Raw genomic sequence first — 12,647 nt, 5'->3', positions numbered from 1 at the left:
AGGCGCCTGTTGAACGTCATAACAGATCAGCTGTTGAGGGAAAACAGTGAAATCTCACCTAATACATCAAGCTGGTACGTGTGCCTAATGTTGCCATATTTGTTCTCCACAACACAGGTGTAATTTCCTCGGTCTGATGGCACAACACTCTCCATCACCAAGCTCCACTGCTGGTGTCGCAACTAGAAGAAGAAATCAAACCATCAAGCTCGTGGTCAAGTACCATCATCACCAGACCGTTCAAATAAGTGAACAATCAGTGAGCTTCTACACACTTGGACAGCATGAATGGACCCCGGCACAGGCCCGAATGTCACAAGGACCTATTTCAAGGGTCATTGAAGGCTTAATATGAAAAGGAATTAAGACCAATGCAGGAACAGTGCAACACAATGTAACATGCTGAGATTGCAAGGGGGACTTGTAGATACTTCCACAATAATAACAATAAAGAAACCAGATGACAGCTGAATGTGGCACCTCTCATTAAAATAACGACTTCAGAAGGCATCAGCTAAGCTAACTCCAATCCTCTGGTCCCCTCTGCCAGACCCCTCTGGTCCACAGACTCTGTCAGCTCAAAATACTGTACTCTCATCTGCAGATCTTTACCAACTGCTACATATAACCCAGAAGATGCCTATAAACAATAAAAATCATAATTCTTACCCCAGCTATAACATATTTTAAAGATGTGTGCTATGGAGGCAACAGCCCATGGCATCTGTCTTAACAGAAATGGGTGTCTACAACTGAGTTAGTCCCCTAAATTCCCTGTAAAAAACAGGAGAAAACATGCCCAACCTCAAGTCTGGTCCCTAGGATGCCCACTCAACCCCTCTCTTTTACCAACAACTTTTATACTAGTTGGTTTTCTGGATGTGGTTCACGTCCAGAGCTGTTGGCTGTTCAGTAGCAGAAGGTAAAGCACAATCTATGTCTCCATCCTGACCTGCTGCCCTGTGATCCCAGCAAGAATGTTTGTTTCTGATGAGTATAAAGGAAGTAAAGGATATGGAAAGCAAATCTTGAATTAATACAGAAAGCAAGCAACAGTAACAAAGATGACTTCCGGAACCACAGTGTATGAAAGCTCTCCAAATCTCTGGATATTAATTAGATGCCTTCTGCTGCCCAGAGCAGAACATTTAACTTTATTAAACATTTTGAAGGTGACTCTAAGGACACAGAAGCAGGAGATTAAATAATGCTGTGCTACAGAATGTCAAGGGCTGATGGAAAAAACAAGGATGTAATTGCTCCTGGAGGTTTCTTGCTGGAGCAGGTGAACTCAAATATGAAGTCATTTAACCTCTTTTGCTACACATAAATTGCATCCACATGCTTTCCTTTAAAGGGCCAAGTTGCAATTAAAGCCAGACTTTTGCAGACAGAAGGTTTAAAGTCATAGGACTAGACAGCTTAGTTGCAAGATAAGCAAGCAAAAGTCACTTTAACAAAGCTTTGTAGATCTCTGCATCCCGGAGAACAGCACTGCTGAGCACCCCACTTTTCAGAGACCGCTGAATATAGCATTTCCTTTCATTTCAGGTTTTAGGTAATAGGAGGCTGTGGCTAAACAGTCTGTACAGAAATCTCGGCTGTTGCAGATGTCCGGCCAGGTCTGACTGCACCCTCTCCCCACCCAGGACAGCACAAATAGAGCTCAATGCAGAACCGACATTGCACCTTTCAAAAAGCAACATTCCACTTGGTGCATCTCTGTAACAGCGTGGCAATTACAGGGTAAGAGGAGCTCTGAGAACAGGGAGCCTGGGCCCGGAGTTCACAGCTGAACATACCAGACTGTCAAGGAAGTCTCAATGCAAATTTGTGGCTGCTCAGTGGCTCATTTTGATACTGGCTTGTCTCGTAGTTGTGTCTAAAGACTTTTAATCCACTGTTCAGCATTGCAAAGCATTTGCGTCCAGAACCCCTAGGAGCTACTCCAAGGAAATGGGGCTCCAGATACATGAATGACCCCGTAGTCTGGCCTGTATTATAAAATCAGGTCCAAAGTAGGAGTTTTACTTAGGATGCCCTTTCAAAGAGACTTTTATGACACTTTCAAAGAACTTCTCTTCATCAGGTTTGTGACGGGGACTTTGGACTTTGAACAGAGAGGAGAACCTGGGGCGCACAGACTCACGGGGCAGAATTTATTCGGAAACTCTTCTAGAAGCAACAAGGTATTGTTTTTTAGGTTGACACTGGTGTCTAGATTTAAAGGATAATAAAAAGGGACGTTCCTAGGTTAGGACAGTCGCCGCACTTGGTAAAACACTAGGAACATGAAGTGACTTGGTGCAGACATTAACCAAGTTGGTGAGATACTGGAAATCCCTCTGGTTTATTTGGTGGTGTCATTCTTGGCTCCTTGTGAAACAAACATTTGCAGACACACTTGGAACCTCAGTCCGTGCTTGCCAGACTGGTATGCAAGTCAGTGCAATGGTCTGGGGAAGGGATAATCCTCTTTCTCCCCTCCCCCTCAATCTTCCCTTCTAGGGTCATTTAACACACACAGGCTTACGATATTAGAGATTCCAACAAGGATTTAACCATTAATGCTCTTTAGGAAATTTCATATGATAAGTCATATGAATTTCTTTTCTTTACCAGTTAAGGATGAACTGTAACAAAACTAGGTTAGCCTGCACTTCATGTTTTCAACACTCGCCCTTCTCTCTTGCAGGCTTTACTCCAGGCAATCACAGGGGATCTAAATGCCATTTGCAAGAAGCAGAAGTGGAAGCGTGGTCAGCTTTCATCTGCTGACCACAGACCTTTCACAATCAGCATTTAAACTCTTCCACACACTGACAACAAATGAGAACATTCCCAGCTCAAGGATTTCTGGGTTAATACCAGATCCCAAGATGAAGTAAGCCAACCAAACTCTGCCAGATCTGAATATTGCCCATTCTTTTCAAGCTGCCTAATCCTGTTATGAAGTTAAGTTGTAACAGGGAATTTAAATCTTAAATACATGAGATACTGAGCAGGTTTTCAATCTCTTTTTCTGGTTCAAATCTCAGCTGATATCTATCAGTATATTTATACTGGATGAGATTTACATTAGACTACTTACATCCAACTGTGGCCCAAGAGCAAAAGCAAGCAAATCAGGGTAGGAAAATTACAGAGAGAGAAAGATGTCTTTATATCAAGAAAGGGACAAAGAACTACACCTAGACAGATAGAGAGCTTAAACCAATCTTGCTGTAATTGGCCTGACATTGCCTTCAATACCTCTTTAAAGCATTGGCTTGTTGCTGGAAGGTGCCCCTAGAGAAACAAAGCACAGTGATGCCAGAGACTCACTACTGTGTTGCAGACGATGAAACGTGTCAATTTAAACTCAAGGATAGATTAAAACCACTGGGAAGTGGGTAGGGGAATTGCTTTCAGCTTTAGATTTTATTCTGCAAGCATAATTTATTGCATCTGATGTCACATAGTTTTGTAAAACGCCATTCGAATGGCGCACGCAAGCCTGAAAACACTTCATGATGATCCTTACAGCCTGCAATTAGTAAAAGATGCTTGTGCTTTGTGAACGTTATCTGCCAAAAGGCTGTTTACCCTCAGGAGTTGCTTCCTCATTTCTTTTCTCTCCTTAACTTTTCAGAAGATCCAAACCTGAGCGTGCCCTCAGCCTCCTCCAGGCTGGAGCAGGGACAGGGCTGAGGAGGGAGCTTCAAAGGCTTCACTGAAGCAATCACAAAAGGCTCTTTCAGGAACAGGTCTGAGCTAACAGGAAAGAAACAGCCCAAAACTGCGCGGAGGGAAGACTTTTTTGAATCCTCTTCTGGTTTCTGGAGCCCAGCACGCTTTCCATGCCTAGCCCCCTTCCAAAATGCTACAGATGTGGTAGGCATCAGCACACAGCTGTTCAGACTACTGATGAAGGTGCTGTCCTAAAAACCACCTTTTCTCCGTAGCAGTAGCCATGGGATACACCAGGGCTGGAAGAGTGCAGGCAACATTCGCTGCTCAGAAGTTGAGCCCTTCCTGCTACACTAGTTTTGTTGTAAGCAGCTGCTGCCAGCTTTATTATCCCCAAATAAAACCAGAAAGGAGTCTGACTCAAGAGGACAAAGCACTAACAACAACAACAAAATCAGAGCAGAGCCAAGTCTCCTGTTAAAATCCTGCCATAATTTGTCATATACAGTAGCACAGAAACTTCTGTCTAATTAAATCATTTGAGTGTAGTGGGTTTCTGTGTCCCTTAGCTCTGTCTATAAACACAAGCCAGAGCATTTTCCAGAACACCTTATGGTAGAAAGGAAGAAAGCAGAAGAAAGCAGCCAAGGAGCAGATGCTATTACTCTGGCTACAAGGGAATCCAACATTTGACCAAAGGTCAGTGAATTATACCACAAGAATGTTAATGACCACCAGCATGACGGACCAGCTCTTTGGTGAGGTCCTTCCTACACCTTCAAAGGATGCCGAGTCAGTCTTCCTTGAAAGCTGGGAGTAGCTACAGCTTGGTCTAAGATGTCTCAACGCACTAGGCTGATCTCCAGAAATTAGGACAGAAGTTTCTGTTCCTGCTTTCTCATCACTGTCCACAACGCAACCATAAACCCAGACTCGTTTTTCACTCAGTCCCCAAATGACCACTACAGACAAACCCATAGGGACTTAGCCCCTGATCCCAAGGGACAGCAGCCCTTTTTAACACTTTAGTGCTGAGCAATTGCTAAGGCTGCAAGAAACACTCCCACACAATCAGGACTGTGCTCTTCCATGTACCAACATTAATCACTGTGAAACACAATTTTCTACAGTTGGTAGAAAGCTCCTGATAAAAACAGAGATCCAAACCAAGGCCTTACCTTGATGCCCCCGATCCTATGCTCTCCCTTGAACTCCTTGCCGTTTTTCAGCCAGTAGATGGAAGGAGTTGGGTTTCCACCCGCCGGACATCGGAAGCGAACGGTGTTGGCGGCGGGAACTGCCAGCAGCTTCTTCTCCATCTTATCTGGCCTGGTCCAGAAGGGGACACCTGAGAAAGGAAAGACCAAGTTGAGCAGGCCCATTTCTGCCATGGAAGATATCAGCTGGTGAGCAGATGCATTTGAGGAGGCTTTGGCATGTGCGGAGTGACAGTTAAATTGCTACCTGCTGCAGTTAAGATAAATGACACAGAAATGCTTTCCAGCTAAATGACTCTCATAGACGTAGACAGGGTGTTTGCATTTTAGGTTTGCGATGAAAGGTTCATGACCAGGTTCTTGTCTCGGTAATGCCGGTATAAATTTAGAGTAGCTGCTTTTAAATCAACAGAGTTATCCCAGATGAGGATGAGAATCTGGCCTCAGTGTGTAAAAAGATACAGATGTACCTTCAGGACAATAGCAGCCAAGAAGCATGAACAGCAGAAAGATGTTGGAACTGTAAAAAAATGTTGATGGGCCAGGAAGGGAGCAGAGAAAAAGTGTTAGCTGAGTGCACTGGAAAATTTTGCTTCTCAGTGAGCACAAATATAGTGTAGCCTCCTTAAGGGAAGGAAAGAAAAAAAAAGCCAGTGCCAAACTGGTTTATCATGTTTATGTTCTTTAAGTACAAGTGATTTTAGTTTTAAAGATTCATGTTACCTTTGAACAGGGATAAGTTTTAAAACACCAGTGTTAGCATGAGATACTTTTTATAATCTAACTCAAGTACAGTGATGTTTCTTGGCTGTGTTACAAACATTACATATTAACTCCAAATTAAGGCAGCAGCAGCAGCAAAGTCATTATACTGGGAAGAAAGAAAGAGCAAGTTTTTAAAAAAGCATCCCAAGCTTCCATTTCTGCTTAAGGAAAAACTGCAGAGCTGCACGTGGGGTGTTTCCCCTGCCACGCTGGGGGCCACAATCAGCCCCTGAGTTCTGTGCTGCACGCTAAGGCCAAAGGGAGATGGGGGCAGACAGTGTTTGGGCTGCAAAATAGCCAAAAGGAGGCCAAGGAGTGTAACTGGCTTCTCCTCCAGATGGGAAGGAAGCATCCATAGGCACAGACTACCCAAAACCATTGGTCACAGAGACCCGTGTACTTCTGGGCCAAGACAAAGTGACGGTGCAAGTCCTTCAAGAACTGCCATGAGAACATGATGGCTGCCAAAACTGCCAGGAAAACATTGCTGCTGGCCTCTCCTGCAGTGGTGACAATGCTCAGAAACACCACCCACTGTCACAGCACCACCTCAGCGCTACTCTTGAAGCTTCTGCAACCTCCTTCTTCTTAACGAGGAGGATGTACAAGGGTTGCATCCCTCTGAGAAGCACCTGAACTGCTCCCTTTCTCCAGAGCTCCCCAATGTACTTAGCCTTGATGTGTTTGGCTCCACAAGACCCATCTTGTTGCAATTCCAGGTAAATCAGTGATGATCCCACATTGGTCCTATGTCCCCAGAGTCCCCCATGCAGGCTCCTTGCTGCATTTCAGCTATGAGGATTTTGCAGGCAAGGTCATACAGCTCAGCCAAGGCAACCCATGCACCCGATTTTTTGCACCTGCTAACACTCTCCACATGGTCTCCTCTGCCCCAAGGCTCCTTGTGAAGCCCACCTGGCCACAAGGATCTGGATGTCAGGAGCTGCGTCCAGGAGGCCCTCCATTTGCTGGAGATGGCCCTGCTGGGCGCATCGCTCTCATGTCTCATCTGCTTTCACACCTCTGCAGCCAGCTGGCTGGACACAGCTGCTTCCATAATGTGGTCCTCGGGTTGAAATCCAGTATTCAGGGCTTGTATCTGCCCTCAGACTGCTTTGCACAATGTGCTGTGATGCCTATCAGACTCAGCTCCACGTATCAGAGGGATCTGGTGCTCACCCATGCTGCATATGCCTCAATTTTTAAACAACGAAACTGCTTAAGGCCCTTTTCTTGCTGGGATGGCATCAGAACAGAATTACAGCTGGCACAAACAAAAGCAAAAGCAGGAATCTCTGCAATTCCCATGCTCCTGCGAAATCCTGGCTACAGCAAACTTTGCTGTAAACAAACGGCACATCCAGGAGAGGACTCAGGTACTACACAATAACACAGGCTAAAGCAGGACACCATGTAATCACCTACCTTCCAATATCTAAGCTTAGAAAAACGGTAAAGAACTGCACAAAAAGGGGGAGAACATTCAAAAAAAAAACATTAGCAGGGTGGATGCAACCCCTAAAGGAAGAGCAGGTCTTAACGGTAAAGGAAGGTGCTGCTACCACATGCGTTGGGAAGGGCAGAAACCAAGCAATGGATGGTCAATAGCCCAGGCTGCAGCAGGGGGCTGGATTTGGAGTAAGGCAGATCTGGTGGTGTTGGGAAGGCTGAAGAAGAGGGAGCTGCAGAAACTGCATTGGGAGAGATCTGGCCCTCAGTGGTGGTTTCCGAAGCACAGGCTATTTTCTGGATGAATGCTTCCTTTTGGCAATGCACCCTGATTTCCCGGGGACTTTACAGGAGGTTAACGGGGCTACAGGGGAGAGTTCAGGGAAAGGCCAGGCACAGATGGAAAAGTCCCCCTTCAGCACAGCTAAGGGCAGCCGAATAACCTCTTGTTTGTTGTTTGATTAACATATCTGCCTATAATAAATCCCATTTTATGGAGTCAGTGACACTCACCCGGGCACGGGGGCGTAACTAGATTGCATGGCCGCCCCACCAGGACTGAGCTTCTCCTTGTGTTGTGTTTTTGGGGGGGTTTCCCCCTTCCACACCAGCTGTGTGTGCTGCAGGGCGATGTTTCATCACGTTTTCTCACTCAAAAGATGAGCTTGAACCTCACAGGAGACCCATCAGCCCACTGGCTGCAAATTTTGCCACTGAAGCCAAGGGGGATTTTGCCATCGGACATCAGAGAGGAGCAAGACGGGGCCCAGGAAAGTTTCCAGCTGGGGATATTCTCCATACGGAGCAAAGGTGGGATCCACTCCTCCCTCCTACAACTAGACACAGTTTCTTACCCAAGTACCCTCCCTCCGTTTGGGTGTTTTTCCATGCGATTTGGGGCTCGCCTGGGCTGTGCACACCAAGAATAATGTGCCAAGATTCCAACAACCAGGGCATCACTCTCCAGTCGAACTGGAACTGGAAGAAAGTGTCTACACGTTGAAAACAGTGCCTTTGTTCTCACTCGCAGGAGCAGTGAACAAAACATCACCGCTTTCGGTTTGCTGTGCCCCCAGAGTCCTTTCATTACCACTTTTTAAAGGGGTGAAAATGTTGCTAACTCCTCTTTTCAAGAAAAGCTTGCAAAGCTCCAGAGAGGTTTGGGAGCAAGGAAGGAGGAAGGATGAAAGACAGGAAAAATTTCTAGATCCGCTCTCTCTGAATTAATTACGAGCAACAATTCTGCATGCGCAGGTGTGAAAAAAAAAGGACCCACAAACATTATAACTGGCCCTTTCCCATCATCAAACACTAAGCCCGACGGTCCATTCTGTTTGTCAAAGACATCGGCCACCCATCCAACTAGAATGACCAATTAAAAAAACTGAGAGCAATACTTGGAATAATTAATACAGCCGAGCGCTCATTTAGCAATTAGGAGCTGCCACAAAATTCTGCGGCAGACAGAATCAACCCTAATTGTGTAATTTCCCCAGCTGACGCCTCCGAATACACAGCCAGATTTAATTGGAGATTATAGGGGTTCTTTGAAGGTGCTGGGGCTACACAGTGGGGGCTCCAAACAAACAGATATAGAGGGGTAGGGAGCACTGGGGCAGAAGAGCAGTGTGTGAAAAGGGAGTTTTGTTTTTGTTTCAGGGCCAGCAAAAACAGCTGTAGAGGACAGAGGTATTGGAAAGCCTCTTTTTGCAAAGGTGGATCAGGGTTTGTGACAAGGCTGCAACAGACAGGCTGACGATTTGCAGCTGCTGAAGTTCCTCTTTTTTCTTTTCTGCCACCCATCCCTAAGGGATGCCCCATTTCTGTACTGCGCTATTGAGAGGATGCTTACAGGAGGGTGAGCAGAGCAGGGCGCTCCATGCAGAGGCTCTGTGTCTGTGCTCTCCAAGGGTTTTTGCACCAAATATTAATTTCTTTCAGGACAGATTTCTTCTTGTTCTCTAGCTTTGGTATTTCCAGCTCCTGTCATTCAACAATTTTGGGTCGAACCTCCAAAAATAACAAGACTGGTTTCAAACTCATGACTCTATTGGGATCAGCTTTCCAAGCTCTTCTCTAAATACGAGGATAAGAAACTCTTGAACAAGACAAGTAAGCCAGAAAATTAACTTATCATCACAAGGAGACAGGAGACAAGGTTTTATTCAGTGACGTGCAATATGGCAACACGCAATGAGCCAGTCCTGGATGGATTACCTCCCTCTAAATATGAATAACTCTCAATTATATTTTTCCTTTGCATGAAGGAAAGGAATGTATTGCCTTCACCCTGATAACTACCAACCATGGCTACATTTGATGCCCAAGCAGGGGCTCATACACCTCATTAGCAAGGTATCTATTTGCCACAAGACATAGAGGACACAGGCCTTTGGGCTGTCCATAGGACAGGGCACTGGCTACACCCATGTGTCCGCCGGCCTGGGATGGTCCTGCTGCTCCCATCCCCAGTGGGATGTCCCAGTGGCAGTGGTGCCAAGGTCAAGAACACAGCTCCCCAGACTCAAGAGAAGACCCGTGAAGGTTGACTGGAGGGTCTGACATCAAACAAAGCAACATAAAGCACATCCACATCATGATGTACCATGAGGTTTCACTGTGTTGGCACATTAAGCTAATCAACTGATTTGAAAGTAGAAGAGAATCCAACTTTTTATAACGAGACCTTTAGGCAAAGTCAGTTGTTACCTTCAGGTCTAAAAAAAGACAGCCTTGAAGTCAAGAAGACCCAGAATACAGGCTATAAATACATGCGGTGAAACGTGTGTTTTCCTTTTCAGTGAAGAGAAACGAGTCTTTCTGTACCATAAACCAGCTGATGTTTTGTGATACCTGTTGCTAAGAGATGGACTTTACTACAAACCACATAAAAAAAGTACAGAACGATTAATTGTGCTCATCAGAAGCTGCTCTGCAGCAGGGACAAATCCTGACCAAACCTGACCCTCCCTATGCTTCTACCAGGCTTCAGCAGGCATCAGGAGCCCTGAGCATCTCTGCAAAGGTGCTTGTCACCTCACAGGATCAGGCCTTAACTAGAAGCTATCAGAAAACCACTAAATGCTGATGATGGGTCGCCTGGCACTGTAACTCACCATTACTGTCCACATACTGAACAACACAGCGGTATGAATTTATTACAGTGGGAGACCTGTTTTAAAGTCCTGCATGTCCAACGCTATGGGCAGGAGAAATTTTCCAGTCATGTTGAACTTCTGCCAATGTACATAGCTGACTGGGAGTTCAAATGCAAGACATTTATTTATTAAAAGCACATACATACAGGCAGCTCACTTTGCAGAAATATAAAGAGCATAATAAAACACAACACTAACGCCTCTGAAGCATGTAATGATCCTGATTAATGCTATTGCACTTAAAGAAACAAGCACTGGGATTGAAAGGGCTTCAGTGTAAAAGCATGGAGAGGCTCTGTCCTAGGGCTCCCTCCCCCACATGAGTGCAAGAAAAAGCCAGTAAAGCCAAAGGGGTTGCTCCCGCTTATGCCATCAGTAAATTTGGCCCTTGGCTAGTGTAAATTTTATGCTCTGCCTCCAGCTGGTAAGGATCAGAATCAAAACACCTAAAAATAAAGCAGGCCAAGGTCTGCAATGGCATAAAACTGGTGTAATGTCAGTGTAGTGAAAAAAAAAAAAAAATTGTTTTGTGTAGATTTACATGCAAGGAGAATTTATAACTCTAGCTCATCAAGTCAGATTTGCAGAATCAAGTCTCAAAAAAAAAAAACCCACAAACATGCTACTGCTGCTGTAAGATATTATAGCAGCAATAACACTCTGGCAGCTATTTCTAAATTTCTAGATAAATATCGTCATGGTACCAGGTCCACAGAGTTTGCCCTCCCCATCCTAAGGTCACCGATTCCAACATAGATGAAGACCTGCTGTGTGAACATCCAGATAGAACCCCTCTGCTTGGGAGCCACATTCCTTTTAAAGAAAAGGCCTCTGTATCCCAGAAAAACAAATTACCTGTATCTTCTGACTCATCGTCGTCATCTTCATCATCACCCGATGAAGGGGAATCTAGGAGAAGGAGAAAGAAGTGAAGCAGAAAGAGGATGGCATGTGGGGACACCACGTCACATGAGGCTGCCAGTGCCACTGTGGGTTCCAGCGAGGGTGGATATCCCAGTGACGGGTGTCCCTTCCCTGCAGCTCCACCAGCCTGTCCCTTCCACACTGCTGGGCCAGTGACAAGCAGCCAGGAGCTTTCTGAACTGGGAAAAAGGTGTCATGAGCTTGCCAGTGCTCCGCCACCTAAGAACAGGGTCCAATGCCAAATACTTCTCCCTGTGCAAAGTGCTCTTCTCCTCGTAAATACAAAAACAATTCCAAAAGGGGAAGTTTCTTTTTGCAGAACAAGCTCTCCCTTGCTTCCCCCCCCTCCCTCTAGCATTCACTCTGAAGACTTTTTATTTCACCAAGTCTCAAAATGACAGGTCAGTGTTTCTAATTCACTTTCCCCGCGTTTTCCTTTTAACTCACTACATCCCTGCCACATCTCCCCTTGTTAAATCCTTGCTAAACCACTCAGACCAAAGCTTTTAAAAATTCCCCTTGCAATCAAACCTCTCTCTATAGACATTTTGATGGCTACTCTGTGAACCAGTTCCCTTCGATTATATTCCTCCTACAGAGGCATCTCGAGGCTGTAACTGAATCCAGGCTAACAGGTGGGAATTTTCCATCTGTATCTTCCCAAAACATCCTGAATTGTTTCTCTTACTGTGGCCTATTATCTCACCTTTTCCAAGCTGTCTACAGTGAAGTCTCAGTCTCTTTTCCCCTAGCACACAACTACTGTGTATATAAACCCCGTGATAAAATAGCATCTTAGTGTTTGATTGAGTTTAGACAATTTAGTACAATTCCGTGTCTAGAAGATTTAGCATCACTGACTTCATATAATCTCCAGGAATTTCTTTTTTAAATAAAGGCAAAATGCTAACAACCCCACAACCTTTGTATTCTGAGACAGCAATAAAAGAACTTGGCCTTAAACACTAGAAAATAGGAAACTTTATGAATGTTCAACATGTGGCCAGAAATGTAAAGCACTACTTTAGACCAAGCCAGGCAGAACCTCCTTCATTTTAAGATGCACTTGAATTTTCTGCCATTCTCTGAACAACTCAGTGTAGGTAAACATGGGGGGGGGGGAGGAGAAGAAAAAAAAAGCCCGGGGGGGGGAGCGGCAGATGAGGAAAAAAATAAAGAAAACATATAAGAAGTTAGGGGAAAGGTTAACAACAAATAGTGTTTCTCTGCAGAACCTGGAAGGACTATTCATCATCTACAGGAGCAAGTAACACAGGAATCATCTCCCTGCTAGACTTCAGTGGCGCATCGTGCTGGGCACCTTCTCTTTGGCAAAGTCCCAAGGAAGACTTCAAGGACGTATCTAACTGCAAATCCCCAGTTGAGGTCCTGCTGGCAGCAGAACTAGGGAAATGCCATGGGGCTTGCTGAAAGTTAAGTGGATGTTTAGATGTTTTGGCTGAAC

General features: G+C 45.1%; 1 protein-coding gene across 1 annotated transcript in view; it reads right to left on the bottom strand.

Annotated features, from left to right (window-relative positions):
- The window catches only part of FGFR3 (fibroblast growth factor receptor 3), a 55,092-nt gene that overhangs the window by 17,000 nt on the left and 25,445 nt on the right, over positions 1–12,647 (bottom strand). The window contains exons 3-5 of the mRNA XM_074147973.1: positions 11,114–11,167; positions 4,848–5,017; positions 59–182 (exon numbers count right to left, since the gene is read on the bottom strand). Coding sequence (XP_074004074.1) covers positions 59–182; positions 4,848–5,017; positions 11,114–11,167 — 348 coding nt within the window. The remainder of the gene's footprint in view (positions 1–58; positions 183–4,847; positions 5,018–11,113; positions 11,168–12,647) is intronic.

The sequence above is a fragment of the Numenius arquata genome, chromosome 5 (genome assembly GCF_964106895.1).
Source record: "Numenius arquata chromosome 5, bNumArq3.hap1.1, whole genome shotgun sequence".
Classification (NCBI taxonomy): domain Eukaryota; kingdom Metazoa; phylum Chordata; class Aves; order Charadriiformes; family Scolopacidae; genus Numenius; species Numenius arquata.
Note: the sequence above shows the minus strand (reverse complement) of the source record. Positions and strands in the feature narration are given on the sequence as shown.